The sequence below is a fragment of the Chionomys nivalis genome, chromosome 26, assembly GCF_950005125.1.
Source record: "Chionomys nivalis chromosome 26, mChiNiv1.1, whole genome shotgun sequence".
In the NCBI taxonomy this organism is placed as follows: domain Eukaryota; kingdom Metazoa; phylum Chordata; class Mammalia; order Rodentia; family Cricetidae; genus Chionomys; species Chionomys nivalis.
In genome coordinates this window covers 12,902,433-12,922,631 of record NC_080111.1, presented here as the reverse complement: position 1 = coordinate 12,922,631, position 20,199 = coordinate 12,902,433, and the positions used below count along the sequence as shown (strand labels likewise).

General features: G+C 43.7%; 1 protein-coding gene across 1 annotated transcript in view; it reads right to left on the bottom strand.

The window, feature by feature from the left end:
* L3mbtl4 (L3MBTL histone methyl-lysine binding protein 4) overlaps positions 1-20,199 on the bottom strand; it is a 306,766-nt gene that overhangs the window by 103,424 nt on the left and 183,143 nt on the right. Inside the window, 1 exon segment of the mRNA XM_057758331.1 lies at positions 8,470-8,640. Coding sequence (XP_057614314.1) covers positions 8,470-8,640 — 171 coding nt within the window.

Sequence of the window (20,199 nt, the reverse complement as noted above, 5' to 3'; positions counted from 1 at the left end):
GAAACTGGGTACAGAAACACCTAGCTTTACACCTAAGACTCAGTTCCTAGCTCTGTGATACAGACTGAATCTTTGAACACTTGAGTTTCAGTGTCCAGTCTGTGACATACAACATACAACATGCCTAACCGTGTTGGTCTGTGCAATTAGTTAAGCAATATATTTTTAAAGCAATATGAAGGCTGCTGTGCATTATTGATCTTCATACAATCTGTGGAACATTTGAACAATTCAACGCATTGAATTTTCTTTAGATTTCTTTTGTATCTCTGTGTCTTCAGGATTCGTCTACATTTTTCTAGCAAAGAGTGTGGTTTGTAGGGAGAGGAGTTTAAACTTAGGCAGTGAGTTCTCAATGGTCAGCATGAGATGCTGCGTGCCACCAACCCCTGTGTTCAATGTCACAGTGTAGTCATTTCGTCAAGAAGGTGGGGGAAAGGAACTTTAGCTCTGCTCACTTGTTTTTGGGTATCTTTGGGGGATTTCTCCCTCAATTTTATAAATTTGCTGGCATTGTGAATTGACCTGAACCCCTCTGACAGCAGCCCTCTGCAGTCTACGCTGATGAAATTAGACCTATCACACAAAATTAAAAAGCAGAAGCTTGTCTGCCTTACATAAACTTGATGGGATATGCCAGGGGGCAGTTGTGCATGCCTTTAATACCAGCACTCGGGATACAGAGGCAGGCAGATCTCTCTGAGTTCGAAGCCAGCATGGTTTACAAGAGCTAGTTCCAGGACAGGCACCAAAGCTAATCAGAAAAACCCTGTCTCGACAAACCAAAAAAAAAAAAAAAAAAGTTGGGATTTTAGAAAACTAATTTGAGATAAATGTATCTGGTAGCATCCTCACTAAGGTGATACCCAAGCTAAACCCTATGAGCAGTTCGGACACGGAGAAATCCAGATGCATAGGGGATCCCAAGCCCTCACACTTAGCCTTAATTCAATGCTCGCCACAATGTTCAAAATCTATAAATATGGAAACCAAGGCTCAGAAACACTGGACATCTTGCCCTGTCTTAGGCACACAGAGTCCACAGTGCAACTAGAACACAAAGTCCAGTCTTTGGGCGGCAGGTATAGGCTTTCTGCTCTGCTACAGATCATCTTCAAGAGACATGATGTCTACCACTCCTTTACAGACACGAGAGGCCTTTGCGGGGACCTGACAGGGCATAGCACAAATGAGCTACTTTGGCTGAAATGCCTACAGTGTGCATGGAGGATTAGGTGCGGGGGTGGGGGAGCCAAACTGCAGAGGGCTCCCTGGAAGAGTTCCAGCTGCAGCGTGACCTCTTGGGTGATAGAAAAGACACGGATGTATTTGCTAGTGGAAGGATCTGCCGTGAACAGCCAGGGGAAATGCTGGAAATAACAAGACCAGTGGCATGCCGCAGAGCACTTTCTGCTACCAATAGCTTTTCCTGAGGCCTGGACTATACTTTGCATGTAGTCATAGTTCCAGCTACTGAAACCAACCTTCGGGAACCTTCGTGAGTGGGAATTCACCTACAGGAAGCAATACCTGCTACTGCCCCGGCACTTTCTACGTCCCACCATTTCCTACTCCTCTACAGATCTGTGACCTCCAGGCGGGGCAGTCTTAGCGGCCGCTATTTCTGTTCCCAGAAGGTTCCTGGCCCTTAGACTAGATGCCTGCCTCAGGGGAGGCAAGGGTGATCAGTTTTTGTTAAAAAGGGCATAGGACTAGAACCTGAATGTAACTCAGGTGTACACCAGACAGTTTTAGGATCGGAGGTAGTCATCAATAGTTCATTAAATCAATTCTTACCATGTTCTGGTAAACTGAATTTAACCGAAACACAGGTGGGCATACTTCCTGTCTGCAGCTACTTTCGTCACAATGGCTGCATCAGACAGTGCTAGCACAATATTTAGTATCTGGTTCTTTAGAGAAAATGTTTGCTGACCATTGTTCTAGAAGTAAGGAAAGCAGCCGCGAAAGTCAGAATGTGTGCAATACACATGTCAGACACTTTTAGGTAAATTCTACAAGTCTGTGTTTTATTTATTTACATTTTATGTGTACAGGTATTTTGCCTACATGCATGTACCACGCACCGTGTGTGCCTGCTTCTCCTAGAGACCGGAGGTGTCGGATGCCCTGGAACTACAGCCACAGACAGTTGTGGGTCATTGTGAGTGGTGGAGCTGAACCTGAATCCTCTAGAGAGCAGCCCGTGCTCTCAATGCTGAGCCACCATCTCTCCAGGCTGGCGTTTTAACTTTACTCATCTGTATTTTCTCATTTTCTTGTAGTAAGCAAGTACTGCTTTTGTAGTGAGAAAATCGTGTTAACCGTGCCTAGTTTACCACGCAAACGAATGGCAAATGATTATTCTGAAGCCAGATGGCGTATAAAGGTGCGGAGAGATGCCCGCTGCTGCTTAGGCAGTGGTTTTCTTTATCTGAGGTCCAAGCACACTAATATTCGCATTACATGAAAAAGCAGCCTGGCCGTTGAACATGGTGTTCTGCACAACTTAATCGCCAAGAGCCCTGCACCAAGGCAGGGCACCAGCGATCCAGAGAGTCACAAGAAATTGGAACCTGCCTGATGAGAATCATCCCAAGAAAGTCTCTTTCAGGATCTCACCAAGCGACACCGGGTACTGTGTAAGAGTGAGCAGGACTGAGGGTTTGCTGAGGCACAACATGGCTGCCCAGCAGGTGCTGAAGAACCAGAACCCTGGGGCTTGGTGAGGGCTGAACCCTTCCACAGCACCTCAGCTGATGGCTTAGATCACTGTTGGCCTGCAGAATCAGCAGAACCTTTGGTTCCCCCCTCCCTTAGCGTCTCCCAACTACCCAGAGTCTGCTGTAGGGAGCTGCTGAGTTTGTTTCAGGCATTATCCTTTCTTTCATCCCCAGTGTGATTTTTCCACGCCACGTGTCACAGTTGTGATCTCTGCCTTTCCCCGAAGCAATAACACTCACCCACCTCTCAGCAGCAAAGATCACCAGCGGACCTCCTGTACAGTTCAAGCAACTAGAACCACTCACCTTTATTCTAGCCCTGTCCTGCCACTGAGTGGCTAGGGCAATTTTCTCATCACTAACAAAGATAATAACATACATTGCTGGCTGTTTGGTTCACACGTGTATCACTGCAGTTTGAATGGTATCAGTCCGGAAGTTGGCCGAAGGGATCAATGAGGAGGAAAGGAATGGATAGCTTTAATCTCAGGACCCAGCTGCGCTCAGGGTCCCGCATCCAGCAACGGAAGTGTTACTGCACCATCCATAGGCTACAACCCAATTTAGTTCTGATAGTATCTTAACCCCGGGTAGGCTGTGGTCTGGAATAGCAAGTGGAGGGGAGAGGGGACATCATGCAGCAAAGGGTTACCTCCCATGGTGTTAATGGGGGAATACAGCTATTTGCCCTCCTCATTCTTACAATTGAAGAAGTTCGTGATCACGGATTCCTTGATTAAAGGGCTTAATTTAACTACCGGTGCTGAATTTTTCTCTCCAACCAAGTAAGTGAAGATCTAAGTTCCTACTGGTCCCAAGATGCTTGTTAAATGAGAACTGTAACTAGGCCAATTATAAGGTTTTAAAATCAGCAAATTATATAAAAGTGGAAAAAACGATATCGAATTATTACGTCAACGGTCTTGGCACATGCCAGGCCAAGCCACAGGATGGGCCATCATCGGCATTTATATCTGTCTGTACAGATCTATATAGATGCCCTAATTCAAAACGTAATGTATGTGCTCTCACGTTTGCATTCGTTTTAGAGCAGCGGAGGACTCTGAGAGGAGCGTGAACCTAGGTATACAACAGAACCTATAACGTAGGCCGGTAATGAAAGTACACTGGTGGATTAGAGCGCCGGCTCTCCCACTCGGCATTCACGGTGTTTGAGTAACAAAAGGCACATGCAGAAAAGCACTGGACAGACACACGGAGACACACACGTGAGCTACTCAAGGGTGACACAGAGCTAAAGGACCGAGGACAAGAGAGGAGCCACCTCTTCCCTGACTCCGCCTCTTAAGGCCACCAAGCCTCGGGCTCACGTTGGCTGGTCAAGTCTATTTCATTTGCCGGGTACCTAACAAGTGCCGGACGGTATTCAAGGTGCCAGAAACATAGAAACACAAATCACAGCTGTGGACAGGAGACAACATGGAGCAGAAGGGCGGAGTAAACACGTAATAACCAGAATCCAAACAGCGCTGCTGCTGCTGCTGCTGCTGCTGCTGACGACGACGACACTGGTGGATGAGGACACCCACAACCGGTCCCAAGCGGAAAGGAAGCCCGGCGCATTAAAGAAAACCTACTGACTAACATGGAAGGCTATATGAGGAAAAACTAACTGTTATGTTGTGGGAATGGCCCTGTAAAAGGTATTTTGAGTCACGGCTAATTTGAGAGGTGGGAAGAAACGAGTTGGTTCACGGCAGTGCGATTTATTATCGCAGCCATCGGGAGACAGTTCCATCATGGGTGGTTTGCTCCGATCGGCACTACTTCCGCAGACCTTCGAGGAGTGTAGAAACATTAGGAAGCGGCAGGTATCGGGAAAAACAATGTGGCATTTTCTCAGCTACTTAAAACAATGCTAGTAGCACTGGCTGAAAAATGACAGGAATTTCGGTGTATGGTGCAGCTATCAACGGTGCAGATTTAATACTTTGGCGAATGCTGCTCTGGGGAGGCAAAGGAAGTTACAACAGGACACCTGGGTGATAAAAACGTAAAAAAAAGTGAAAACGTGCTCTCCTCAGACTTGAGAGCTAGCTGCAAATGCAGGGGCAGCTGCATTCCACAGGAATCGTGTTTACCATGAAGACGTTCAATGGTTCTAATCTTGCTATCCTGCCTTTAGTATATTATAGTGAGACATGCTAAAGGTGGGGAAATTTGTATTATATGCACCACAGGGAGGAGTAGGTACCTGGAGGGACATATGGTATAGTCTGCCCAGAGGAACTGCTTTTATAAAATAAGAAATGTCTGTATCATATATGGCCCTAAAACTTGTAGCTGGAAGTCTAGAACAGGCATAGTGTACCCAGCCAGACTTCCTCACAGCCTCACGCTGCCTTTTCTCCCTTGGCTGAATGGAACCGAACATGCTTCAGATCTAAAGTCATGCATTTCTGTTTTCAAATCCAACCTCTCTACTGGATCGTCTGTATCATTCTGAACACTTGAGCCTGAACTTCTGAACCTTCAACAATCAATGCAATAAAATCAGAGTAAGAACAATACCAAAGGCAGGGCTTTTGTGATGATAAGATAAAATAAAAAGATGATAAAATAGGAATTGTTTAGTCCAAAGGGAGAGGGTTATTTTAATACAAGACAATAGTAATAATTGTTGGTATGTCCTGCTTTTAGTTTACTAGACAGACATATGCTGGCTGCAATCAGATGACATAGGTTTGGGTCCCAGATCAATAGCCAAGAGGTCTCTACTTCATAAACACAGCATCCTCACGACAAACAGCGAAGCCTCCGCAGTGACAATAACCTCCGTTAAGCCTGAAGCACAAAACTATAAGAAGCTATAAAGTGTTAGGTGCATTAAATGTGCTTCCGTCCACGCTGTCTATACCGATGTGAAAAACTCACACGAAGCAATTTGTTTCTGTTTAATGCATATGAATACACCATTACTTACACTAGCAACGTAAAGAATGCAAACATTTTCTTTAAACTAAAACAAGAGCATACATTTCATAGAAACTAAATATGTACTGTCAATAGTTGTCACCTATTATGTGAGTCTGAGTTTTAAAGGTAAAAATAACATGAATATGTGAATTTCAACAGGTGCAGACACTGGGTGTATATATCCTTCTCGGTTTTAAAACGTGACCCTTTAATATATGCTAAAAAATATGACCATAAAGAGACTTTCTACTACTGAGGCAATTAATAGTCATAAATATACTACTACTGATGTCACTGAAAATATTAATATAATAAATTAATATAAAACATATACACTCATATATATGAAAGTATGGCTAATACACGTGAGGCAATGCCATATTCCCATTGGAAGTGTAAGAAGTCTAGAGTTGTCAAAGGGACCATGTTTGTTTGCATAAGAAATCACAGAATCCTTTACAAAACTCGGGCAGAGAAAACACATGGGAGTCAAAGGCTCCCCTGTGTCTGCATTTGATCTTGTGATTTCAATAATGTGGGTGAGAGCAATGGCAGCCCCAAGGAGGTAGTACTAGGGCGCAGGGCAGGAGTTGAGCTCCAGCTGATTTGCTCATAATGAACCCGTGCCTCACCCAGAGTTGGTTTCACGGTTCTCTTTATTCCAGTCTAGTAATCACAGCTACACCATGAACAGACTCGGAGATGGGAGTGGCTGTGACTGTGATGCCAAGTCCCTGAAGGCAAATGCTATTCTGATGAGTGCCTGACTTCAACAGATGGCTTTGAAACAGCGCACTAATGGCTCAGGGTGGGCACCATGCAACAACCCCACTTCCTGTAGGAGTTGATAGAAGAGGGTCACTTGAGACTTGCGATGACTCATTAGCTAACGTTTTCCTGCTCTTCCCTTCTGTACTAACTATTCTACCTGTTATACTTAAGGGCAAAGCCCCTCAGAAATAGTAAGGGACTCAATAAAATAACGACAGAGGAAAATCCCTAAGAGGAGTTTGAGATGGGGTGACAAGATACCTGAGTTTGCTGGGGAAAACTGGTTCAGCTAACCTCGGAGAAGATACAAGAATTTCTAAACACAGAGACCTGCTTAGTTTCTGTGACTTGTGACACCAAATATGAAAACCTAAAATATTTACAGGAGAGATCGGCTGAACCTTCACCTAGGAAAAATGCGACAGAATGCAGCAGAAAGAGAGAACGTGGGTGCACGCGTCCCTATGATTTTAGAATAAATAAACCTTGTTCTTGGAGAAAATAGCTTAAAAAAGAAAAAAAGAAGGGGAAAAGGCCTCCTCCAATCAGGAAAAAGAAGCACACACATGTTCCCAACTACTCCAAGTTGTAAACAGTGTGGGTGTGAACAAGCAGCAAAGAACAGGCAGACCCTGTGAAGTGTCAACAAAGGAGTGGGTGTGCAGTAAATAATAAAAATGCAAGGCACGGCGACAGAAATAGAGGCGTGCGTGTGCACGCGGAGGGATCCTGCAACGGGGCGGGGGGGGGGGGGCTGAGTTGCAATTGTGTGCTGAGCCATTGCCATCAAAACAGCTACAAGACGAAACCAAGATGTCCTCCGTATGTTCTAAACCACTGGCATGAAAATGGGATAAATCCATAGTCCAGCATGTAACATACATGTGAGTCTGTGTCCACTGATCCCAGTTATCCCAGTGAACATGGGGAACCCTGGGACTTGGGGTGTGAATGGGCCAAGTTGTTCTATGGGAACTCCACCCATATGATACATTCCCAGAATGAGCATGATTCTGAGGTTGGAGACCAGGAGTAGTCTCTCCTGTCAATCACAGATGGTAGGGCGGGGCTCATAGCCTACAGGAAAACACCCAATGGTCACTTTCCTCTAGAGCAGTGGTTCTCAGCCTTCCTAATGTTGTGACCCTTCAACATAGTTCCTCATGTTGTGGTGGCTCCCAACCATAAAATTATTTTCCTTGCTACTTTATAACTGTAATTTTGTTTTATTATGAGTTGTAATATAAATACATGATATGCATGCTATCTGATATGCAACTCCCATGAAAGGGTAGTTTAGCCCCCAGAGGGGTCATGACCCACAAGGTAAGAGTCACTTATCTAGAATCTCTGTCACCTCAGTCTTTGTCTGGCTTCCAGTTACACATTTAGTGTTTGATTATTCCTTGTCTGCAATTCCTAGCAGGGAGGATGGAGTACTTGGAAGAAAATGTTATTTAGATTGTTTGTTTGAGTTTAAAAAAAAAATAGCCCAATAAGGTTGCATATGAAGCATCTCAGAAAACAATTGCACAAGTAAAAATGAAAACTGCTACTGAAAACTGTAAGTTTATATTTAGGAAAGAAAAGATAATGCGTTACCACCAAGTCAGGATAGAGAGTAAAGAGAGTCAGAATTCCTATCTTGGGCAAGTGAGGATTAAAGATGACTGACAAGGAACCGATCTGAGGGGACAGCTTGATGCGACTCCAGGGTGGAAATTCTCAGTTCGTGTCAGAAGACTTTCACGCATGAAATGAATCCAAAACACAAGAACATTTGCAGGAGGAAAGGAGCTCCTTTAGGACTGCACAGATGAGATGCATGTTCTATTCCTTACATACGATTTGCTCATTCAGAAAAACGATATATTCAAATGTTTTGGCAAAGGATTGTGTTAACTCTGTGAGATACTAAATAGAACATTATCCAGAAGAATTCTCTTGGCAAAATCTAAGGAACTTATTCCAGCTATAAATTTGTTCTATTAGAATTCCATATGGTTCACTTTCTGGTTCAAGTTTATAAGTTTCTTACCTGGACTGACCATTTTTTTCACATTTTCCATTGAAATTCAAACTGCGGAGGTTTTCTAACTTGGAACATGAAGAATCTGATTCCAAATTTGCCTGTGTCTATTCTCTTAGGCGGTCCTGAAGTGTTGCCTCCTGCTTCAAGTTCACGTCTGAATATGGGCAACCGAAAGCACTAGTTTGTGGAAAAAGGAAAGCATAGCTGTTAGCTTATCATGATAAATCAGGGTACATTGTCATCAGAACGGACATATATCTAATATTTAAAAATGAGAGACTTCCTTCTTTCCCATGAATAAATGCCGGTGGCTTCCTCCCACATTGCCATTAGAGGAAGAAAGTCTCTAGTTTGAGGCCATTCAGCAAAGTATCATAGGCACATTCATCAGCACATGTGGGCGGCATCTGTAATTTTGGGAACCTGCACACCTAAGAATAACATCCAGATGTGCCTCCCATGCAGCACCGAGAATGACAAGTATGGATGCCCTCAGACTGTGCTCTCTGGTATGTGAGTCTCTGTTAACTACTTGTTCCATTGATGCTGGGGGTAGCGAAGAGCCTCTGCCCTCTCCCAGAGAGTACCAGGCTTTCAATGCTTAGTAGCCATGTGTTCAGAAACACTATGAGTGCATTTTTCTTCTCAAGCTTCCTATGCTTGCTCAAGAGCTTTGCACTCTTAGGTCGCTAAGGAGACCACAGTGCAGGTGACCTTGAGCTCTTTCTCTTGCCCCTCCTCATTGTCAAGTCAAATCCTAAACTCAGAATGTTGGCTTTGGTTGAGGTAATATGGGATGTTCTTCTGTATGCTGTGAATATGTTTTATTACATATTAATAATATGTTAATAAAGAAGCTAATTTGGCCAATAGCCAGGCATAACAGAACCAGGCAGGAAATATAAGAGAAAAGGAAGACAGAGTCTGGGAGATGTCAATAGCTGCCGGAGAAATAAAATGTGAGGTAAATATAAACTAATTGAAATGGATCAATTTAAGTTGTAAGAGCTAGTTAATAATAAGCTTGAGCTAATGGGCCAAACAGTATGTAATTAATATAAGTTTCAGTGTGATTATTTGGGACCGTCCAGTCAGGCTAAGAAAGCACCACCTACAGTTACACTGAGGAGTCAGCTAGAGCACATGACCCATCTGATCAGGCTATTTCACATTTCTGTGCTCACGGTCCCCTCTCCAGGTATCCTTCAAGCATTTTTTGCTAACAGCTACAATGTAGCTGCTACTAGGGAAGGTGAAGATGCTGCAGATCACCTCTGGGAAACGGGACTCTTGTCTCAGTCTCAGAGGTCCCAACAATGGCATGAGAGAGGAGCAGGGCCAACTCAGAAGAGTTGCCCTGATGGAGACACACACATGCACACACACACACACACACACACACACACACGCGCGCGCGCGCGCGCACGCGCACACACAAGCACACACTGTAACACAGACATTCCCGTAGTCTCATTAGATAGTGGCTTCTATTACCAGCCCAGTGTTAGAAAAGGCTACATCTAGAGAAGAACATGCCTAAGTGGATCAGTGGAGAGACAGCTGACTGTTTCAGGAATGTACTTCCTCTCCACTGTATGACTGCTTATACAATACAAAAGAAATTCTTCATGAACATATGGAAGTTGAATCATGGACCAAAGCCACCTTCCCTCTATGTTAGAATGAGTTTTCTAGAAGGGTGTGTTAGCATGCTCACTACAGAAGTGCTTTAGTAGCATGCTCTATCTGGAGTTAACCTATGGAATTTGGGGAAGTCAGGGCACCAGCCTGGCCCAGTGTGGCAGGATAGACCTCTGTCAGTATCCTGGTAGCATGGATGACCAACAGCCCCTGCTACAGGATATGGGCATTGTTATATGACACAAATTAGTGCTGGTTTATTGGCCTTTTCATCTTTCAGTCATTGATTTTAATAATATGCTATACATAAATCCCCTAAATGAGTAATTGGTAGGTGTTAAGTACATTAGAGAATATGAATCTAGAAAAGAAATTAAGAAACTCCTACTAATAAACACAATCCATAATAAGAATAACTGTATTTGCTGAGTTCATACCAGAGCTGATCAGAGTACCAGGAGATCCACATGCGTTATTATCACTATGCAACAGGTTCATATAACATAAGCAACTCTCCCATTCTCTGCACTTTAAGAAGTCCCCGAGTTACTAAATTATGAGTCCCAGAGGTTGACAGAGGTGGAAAAAAATCTCAAAAGGGCATGTTAAGAAGCCTTGGCATAGATCAGACAGTATCAGGCATGACTATGAAATCAGGTAGGTAGGGAAGTGGGGGAGGATCCGGAAGGAGTTGGGGGTGGGGTGGAGTATGATAAAAACATAAAGAGTATAAAATCCTCAAAGAATTTTTAAAAATCATGGCATGATGTTTGTGTAGAGATATTGGAGGTGTGGATCTAGGGTTATGTCTGGGAACCAGCCCACTAGCTGGGAACACATGGTGAGTGGCCTGAGATGAAGCACCGTTTGCAGCAGCATAGAGCAGGTCATGTCTGCTAGGCTGCACCTAAGAAGGCACTTTTTGCTGAGAAAGGCTAGAAGGCCTGACACTAGCAAGAGAGATCGAGAAGTTTTGGTCCACACATGGCTGCTACTCAGAATCATTAATGCCCATCTAACATACTCCCAATATGAGGCCTTTAATGATCAAGACCATAAATTTATTTAATTTTTAACTTTCTATAATAACTTTAGGTGACTCTTGCTACCTGTTGCTACGCCCTCCACCCCCACCTCTCTGGCTTATTGGTCCAGCATGGAGAGACGGCAAACACGGAGTGCTCCTGCTTGGTACATCCTTGTACTAGACGAAGTTTGTTCCCCTGTATCTCCCTTCATTACTCTGTGAACGGTGTTCTCATTCATCGATCGCCTACGTGCTGGTGGCATTCTCATCCTCTTTGACTCCATGGTCATAAGGATTTCAAAACCAAACGGAATCCTGGGACCTGAATCCCGATGGCACAGACTGTGAGGTTCAAGAGACTATAGCAAATGACAAAACCATACTTTGCCAAAGCGCCTGGGGAAGAATGGAAGATACCAATGGGAGATGAAAAGGAAGCATGGAGGAAGTGGGAAGATGGAGCGCTCATATCTGATGGTTTATGTCACTTCAAGCCTCAGAAGCAAGGTTGTGGATATGCTGGGAGCATGTGTCTCTACTGTGACATCGACAGCCTGCATTCTCAGCTGAAAACAGTGAATGCAGAAGAGATGGCATGCTGATGACGGTAGCCGGCCTTACCACAAGCCCTAGCCTCTGCTCCTGCCTACAGGTGTGTAAGAGAGCACATGGTTCTGCAGACCAGCCACATTGAAAAACCAACCCTTGAAGAGGTGCCAACCACCTAAAGCTTACCTTTGCGGTTTTAGATTTAGCTAAATATTGGGGAAATATGGCTCTAAATGGAATAAACCATAGGAACTTTCTGGGCTGGCTAGTTGTATGTCAACTCGACACAAGCTGGAGTCTTTTGAGAAGACGCACCCTCAACTGAAAAAAAAAAATGTCCCCCACCAGATTGGCCTGTGGGCAAGTCTATTGTGTATTTTCTACATTAGTGATCGGTGTTGGGGGTGGGAGACCATAGTGAGTAGTCCCACTCCTGAATAGGTGGTCTTGGGGCATATAAAAATAAGGCTGGGCAAACCCTGGGGAGCAAGACAGTGAGCAGCACTGTGGAACTGTGAGCTTCTGTGAGCTGAATAAACCCTTTCCTACCCAAGTTGCTTTTGGTCATGATGTTATATCACAACAATAGAAACCCTAAGTGGCCTATGCTGAAATTACTTTGATTTACAGCTCCAGTACTCAGGGGCTAACAGCAGTGTCTGAATGATGGAGAAGTACAATAAGATCCCAGGTCACTGTGGGTGCAGACAAAGCACAGACTGGCTGGCTGAGAAGAGCAGCGGGCAGCAGGTGCCTCTTTGTGAGGGCCGGCTCTTCCGAAGGAGCTGACCACTCCGTGTTCCTGCGTAATTCACAGAGGAACCGCTGTGTGCAGGAAAAGGAAGAGACAGTGTGGTCTATCAGGCTGACCCCGTAGGAAACTGAAGCATTTGCATATCGGGAGTTTTATACGGCTCACTCAAATCCTTTATTAAAAACAAAACTTTCAGTGCTAGACTCTTTTACAGTCAAGCCGGTGAATAGAGGATGTAAGCCAAGCAAGCATAAAGCCGAAAGACAGCTGCGGCAAGCAAAAGATTTTATTCCTTTGACAGATCCCTTTTACCTCGTGATGAAAGGAAACAATCGCAGACACCATTAGTGACTCACAATGCCAACACTATGAGATATTAATGATTGCAATAACCTGTGGCAGATTTGTGTTCAGAGTATGCAAGACTAGTGCTTAGCATCTGAAGGTAAATAGAAACGCAAACTACTCGTGTTTCAGAGAGACTTTCTGAAGGCAGCTCTGCCTCTGCGTTCCAATGAGGTCAATGTGTGGGAGGAAGCTGCTCAGGCAGCTGCTGCCAAATCCCTGCATTTGGTGCCAGGCCCGGAGACCCCTCTGCTCCTCTGTCCTCCTTCCTTTCTCATCAGGGACACATTACCCCAAAGGCCGCCCTGTTTCAAGGACCCACCCTGATGACACGAGGCCAAGGGTGATTGGCCAACCCCCATCCTCAGATTTTACAGGCACAAGTTCCAGCAGCAGCAGAAAGTTCGAGTACCCTGGAATCTGTGTGCTTGCTCTGTTCTGAAGCTCCATCAGTTTTGCAGGATTGGGTTCTCCTACACCAACACCAGCCTCGGATTTTGTTTCAAGATGTCCAGTCGTCTGCGTGACTTGAGTCTGGATGCCCTGGTGTGGCACACTGTGGTCCAGCTTTCCTTGCAATCTTGTCTCCTAACTCCAAGCCAGGAAGCACATAGTCTCTTCCCATATGCCACCTTCCCTATCTTTCAGGTGCTTCTAACCTGGAATTATGTCCTATCGTGTCCTTGGCCTCCTAACTGAGATCCTGACAAGTAGCTTGGATTCTTCCCCTCTGGCTTCAAGGTGTCAAATGTGGGCTCGGCTGACTGCTCAGAGACCCAAAGTTCTGAGAACCAAGAATTATCGGCAACGTTTCAACAATCATTATTTCATCTTCACTGCCTAGTGAGTTTGATTTCTGTTTCTGACTGTGTCACTCTGCTAAAGATAATGAGCCGTGCCCTGTCAAGTCCAGGAGATGGGAGGTTGGGACCTTAGCAGCCATCACCTAACATCAACCACCCACCTGAAGCGCAGCTATAGCCTCAAGATTGCCAGGAGGGGCTGAGGCACCAGGCTCCTAGGCCAGCCTCCCTCACACTCCCTCAGCAACCTCTAAGTACCAAGTTCCACTCCTTCCCAAATATTTACTTGGCTTTTATGAGGGGCAGGGAAAAGGAAGGGAAGCAGTACAGACAACAAATGGTGCGCACCGTGCAGCCCCGGGAGAGCTGCCCTTCACAGCATAAATAACAACCCGGTAGTCAGTGGAATTGCACAAGTATCAACTCACAGGCTACCTCTCCCTCTTATCCTCAGCTCTCAAGTGGCCTGAAATAGGCAAGTGGCTCCCATGAAGAAGGGAGATGCGGGTATCTGTCCCATCCAGCCCAGGAATCAGGCATGAAGCTGGATTTCAAAGAGTTGTGCTCCAAATGCAAGGAACCCGCCTCTATTTGATATCTCATTGAAGCACTTTACTTACCAAACAGTAGGGTTTTCTTCTCTCTCAGAGGGAGATAACACTGGAAAGTCACACCCTGGCTGGGAGGTTGGATTCTAAAGTCATTGAGTGGAGGCATCCTCATTTGACACCTTTTATGTATCAGAAGGTGTGAGGGCCTGGGCTTTGTCCTCTCCAAACTAAAGGCCACTGGGAAGCACTGAATGGCTGCCTCGTTCAGATCACAAAAAGGACCCCTGAGGATTGGCATAGAAAGGGCATCTCCAATAAAGATGTGAAGGATGGAGGTAAATGAAACCCGAATCATCATTTGTCCTGGAGACAAGCCTCGCCAACAGTGGGCACCTGTCGAGGTTACTAGTGGCCATTAGCAATGATGTAATGAGGTGACACCTTCCTCCTTTGCTATTTTCCTATATGTCCTTGCTGCTTTTAAATCAGAAATCCAGTTAGCTCTCCCCAAAGTGTACTGCCTTTGGTATAAGCAGTCTAATCCTACCCGGCGTGTTATAAAGCCGATAAGGAACCATCCTTGTCTTCCCTTAAAAATACATTGACTTCTTAGAAAAGTGGCACCAAAGATAGGGTCCATATTGAAATACAAACTATCTCATAGCTGTATAACTCTTCATAAAACTTCTAAAAGCTAACATATGACCTTATTTGCTGCTGGTTTTACTTTTAGGAAGGCTGGGAGTTAGTACGAGTGATACATATTTGACTGTAGACCTGACTTTTAATAACTAAAAATATGACATAATTTTATGGTTCTCACACATCAAGGTATAAAAAAATCCTCTCTTTCGCTCTGTCACACACATATATGTACATATAAATCTGTGAATATATATATGTGCATACATATATATATATACACATATGTATGTGCCTATATATTCACAGATTTATATATTTATTTAATATCTATATAGTCTCAAATTTCAGTCAGTTTTTTAAAATTCAATAGTTTTAAAACAAGTTCACCAAGCAATATAGCCAACTTTCACCCATCACATAGCTGTTATTTCAAACATCAGATAATTTTCTGCACACATAGCAAAAAAGTATAATTCTAAAAGTTTTATTACTGCAGTTGAAAAGAAATGTGTGTATGTGTGTGTGTGTGTGTGTGCGCGTGCGTAACTTAAAGAGTCGAATGAAAAACTCTTGGTTCATAAAATTTTCTGTACAATCCTCCACCATCTTATAAACTCATGAAAATGGCCAATTAGGAAGCTAAATAAGAGTCACTAATGAAATTAAGCATTCTAATCAGTTCAACATGGTAATAAGAAGCATGGATTAAAGCATTAGAGGAACTATATAAAACTACTCACTATTAAGCTTTCCACAAGTTACTCTACCTTCCTACTTTTCATTTCCAGATTCATAAAATGATTGCAGTAGCATAGGATGTATGAGTCCACATAAAAGTGTTGGTAATTATAAGTATGAATCAAGCCAGGCAATGGTAGCACACACCTTTAATCCCAGCACTCAGGAGGCAGAGGCAGACAGAACTCTGGTTTACAAAGTGAATTCCAGGATAGCCAAGGCTGTTACAAAGAGAAACCCTGTCTCAACCCTCCCCCCAATACAAATCAACAAATCAAACAGTCAAGAGTTTTGAATTTTAAGATTTTGTTCTAAAGCTGAAGTACTGTAGGGTTATCTAATGTGGTAGAACTGTTTTGGAAGTCCTCAAAACTTTAGGAGATAGCCCTCGCTGGAAGAAGGTCACTGGGAGCATGTCCTAGGAAGTTGTTCCTTACCCCAAACGCCTTTGGCCTCCCCTTCCTCTGGCAGAGTCTGTCTGTAACGTGATGTGCTATGCTCTGCCCTTTATTCTGAAGATCTACACCACTATAAGCCCAGACTTGACAAAGCCAATGATCCGGACTAAAAACTCCATGACTATGAGCCAAACCAGTTTTCCCCTGTACATTGCTTTGTCAAGTATTTGGTCAACATGGTCAACTGGATAGTTGAGCCCCATTTTGGCATTTCTTTTGTCTTCTATTTCTCTGGTCAGAATTCTGACTATCCATAAACCTCCTATGATACCGTAACCCCACGTAGATGAAGAGGACAGCTGGTTTGGAACATAACCCATTTGATCTCCACCAACATCTTGAATGTAGAGATGAATTAATGTCGCCAGCAATAGAAAACATTGGCCCCTGGACTACCTGCATTTCTCATTACTTTGACCAGAACACCTGACACTAGTAATTTAAAGAGGAATTCTTTTAACTCATGGACCCAGAGAGTTCAATCCAGCACGGGTACCTCCATCATTTCTGAGTCTCTGGAGGCATGCAGCATCAGGGGACAGGCATGTGGTGGGGGGGGGGCAGAAATTCCCTAAGGCTAATTTCAGCATTAAGGAAATTTACTAAGGATGCTTCCTGGACTATAACACCCTTTGTATGTTTTTATTTTTCAAAAGGAAGCCATTACTCCAGTAAAGTGCTCTGGGAATCCTGAAGTAACAAGAGGCTTTGGGGACAGAATGGAGTGAGTTTCATTCCTGCTTCCAGCCCAATCTTCTAGTATATGGTTTGCTCATATGTAGCATGAAGACTAGATTCTGGATTATGGCATCAATCTGTGGAGAGAGTTCATCAGGGAATATATCTGCCGCCAATCAATTTCTTTCCAGCTGTAACTCATCCTACTATAACTGCTTCTGACAAGAGGAATTCAGTTTTTACAGTGCATTTGAGAGAGAAAGAGCCGTTCTTTCTTTCCTTGAGAAAGAACCATTCTTTCTTTCCTTCCCACGTTCTGCCTGTGATGTCTAATCTTGATCGTCAACTTGACACACTTGAGAGGGGACCACACCTGCAGCACTGCTTCTATCAGATCAGCTGGTGCGCATGTCTGTGAGGCATTTTTTTAAATTTTTAATTGATGTAGGAGGTGCCAGCCTACTACAGGCGGTGTCACCCTGGGCAAGTGTCCTTGGGGACTGTGTAAGAATGGTGGGTGAGCATCAGCCAGGGAAGGCAAAGTCGGAGACAGCACTCCTCCACGATCTCGCTTCGGGTCCTGCCTCCTGGTTCCTTCTTTGAGTCCCTACCCTGACTTTCTATAGTGATGTGTATGACCTGGGAGTTTTAAGATAAAAACAAATCTTTCCTCCTCAAGTTGCTTTTGGTCATGATATTTATCCAGCAACAAAAAGTGACTAAGACAGCACTCTTAGACGCAAGTCAAGTATCAATATTTTCACATGACTGACATTCAATGACCCCACCACCCTGAAGCACACCATTTAACCAAGCTGTAGTGACATTTTGCTTGTATTTTAATAAATTAAGCTTGCCTGACGGCCAAAGAGTAAAACAGCCACACTGGTCAGCCTTACAGACGAGGCAGTGGTGACACACACCTTTGATGCCAGTTGCCACACTAGTTTGCCAGAGAAACTGGGCGATGCATGCCTTTAATCCCAGCACTAGAGAGCAATATAAGACGGGAGGAGATAGGTCTCAATCTCATTTGGAGGAGGACTGGAGGGAGGATCACTATTTCAGGAGTAGAGGGAAGACCCAGTGACTGGTTGCTTTGCTTTTCTCGCCTTCAGGTTGAACCTCAATATCTCACTCTGAGTTTTTATTAATCACGCTACACCAAGTCATTTTCATTACCCTCAAAACTAAGATCTAGTCACTTCAAAATGATCTCTGCTCTCCAAACCTGACAGCTTTTCCAACTTCCATGACTGTGTGTGTTATTGGATTGTTGCTTGAACTTCAGTGGAATAAAGTTTCTACAAATCCGGAGCCATAGGTGTGAACTCATTAAGACTGAGCAACCTGCCACTCAGCAACTCAGCACACATCAGCCCCCAAACAAATATCATAGCTCTGGGAGGGGACACTTTAAATGGTTACTCCTATACCTCAGATTAACGAGAGGCATTATCCCAACACAGTGCTGAAGAATGAGACTCTAGAGTCTCAGCAGCAGAGAGCTTGTCCTCTCTCTCCTCTCAGTCTCTTCCTCGGTGTCTCCAGACTCAGTCCATGCATGTTACCCTCTTCTCAATTCCTCTGTCTAGCCTAGCGGTTCCCAGCCTTGCTAACGCTGTGACCCTGGAATACAGTTCCTCACATTGTGGTGACCCCTGACCCTAACATTTCCACCGCTACTTTGTAACTGTAACTTTACTGCTGATATGAATAACAGGGTAAATATCTGTGCTTTCCAGTCATCTTAGATGACCGATGTGAAAGGGTCAGGGATTAGTCAGGGATCGTGACCCACAGGTTGAGAACCGCTGATCCAGACATTCTAGGGAGCTGCCTCCAAGGAACGACCTTAGAAATGGTGGACCTTTATCACTTTCTGGCATCTATGCTGACCCCGATGAGACAACAAAGCTCACCTGCAGAACTGGAGGACGGGTTGCCCCGTCAAGAAGAGCGCTTCCTACCACAGTTCAGTCCAATGAGCTCCTGAAGGGATTTTTAGAAATAGTCACTAGAGTGCAAGCCAAGAAAATGAACTTTTAAGCCGGCGTACGCAGAAAGAGAGGGACATTAAGTTCAATTTCTATTTACTTCTTCATGGTGGCTTGGAGCTTAGTCATTTCATTAATGTCTGTTCTAATATCAAAGAGTCAAACTCGAGATGTGGCATTTAATTGCCTTAGGAGATACACTTTAATTGAACTTGTACCAAAATGCTTTCTGAGTTCTGTTGTCGGTAATATGTTCAATAGCCAGACAGGGAAGGAAATACACTCAGAGTGAAGAGTGGGGTCTGCAGAGAGGGGCGTGGAGAGGGAGACACCGGGGATGTTCCTTTAGAGTACCAGTGTGTGCTTACTAGAAACTTCTAAGGTGTAAATTGGTCTTAAGGAACGAGGTAGTATACTAACCACCCACACTAATGGCCTTTGGAGAATTTACGCTGCAATCAGCTTAATGTACTGAATAAGCAATTTGTGTAATGTATTCAGGGAGATGATCTGATGAATAGAATCTGCGGTTTAAAAATATTATACCAGAACCCTATCTACACAGTTAACATTAAGCAGGAAATTAAACAAATGAAGTGATTATCATGTTACATTATTAATTCAATCAAAACAATTATTGCACTAATTTTGCATTTTTATGAGGAACATTTTTTGTTATGATTTACATGTTGTTTTCACCCTTTGAATGGTAGTATTTTAGTTAAGATCATGTCAAAGTTTAGTTAAGTGTTCATGTCAAAGTAATTTTTTATAGTTCAAGGTGTACATGCAGCTTTCAATTGTACCCCCCTGGTTTGAAATATGTTTACTTTCTTTGGAGGTCTTTAAAGTATGTTCCCTCCTTTACACTTTTTGTTTTGTTTAAATTTTATCATGAACATGAAAATTTAAAGATAAAATATCATCTGGAATAGAAACTATGTTTCCAGAAAAATAGTCTGAAAAGAACTTGCTAATTATCTAGGTCAAAAATGTTTGACTTTTAAAAGTTACCTGTAAATTAAATGTATACATTTTGGCCAAGGAGCCTAATGAGATAATCCCATCGGCTGGAAGACTTTAAATTCAACATGATCAAATTTAAATTAAAGTGTTGCTATTAGATATGCATGAGGGTGTGTACATATTAGTAATATATACCTCACATGTGGGTTGGATGCTGCTATTCACAATTATCTTGGAAAACCTATGTACTAAGCCTAGGGGCGCTATTTTGGGATCAAAAAGAGAAAAGAGAAACCAACTCATCCTTCACCTGCCTGAGATAAGTGTTCTCAAATACTCACACACTCAAGAGGGTTTGCAGAGGTCCTGCTGGCTTCTCCATCACCTTCACAAGCAATTCACTGTGAGCCCTGTGGCGTCACCAAAAGCTTACGTTGGGATCTCCACTTTAGGGCTTACACAACTGATAGGCTGGTTAGCTATTGTCAACAAACAAAACATAGAATCCCACTTGTCATTCCTCCTCGCTTCCCATGCTTCTAGGATCTTTTTAAACTTCTAATTCTTTTTGAAATCCTATCATT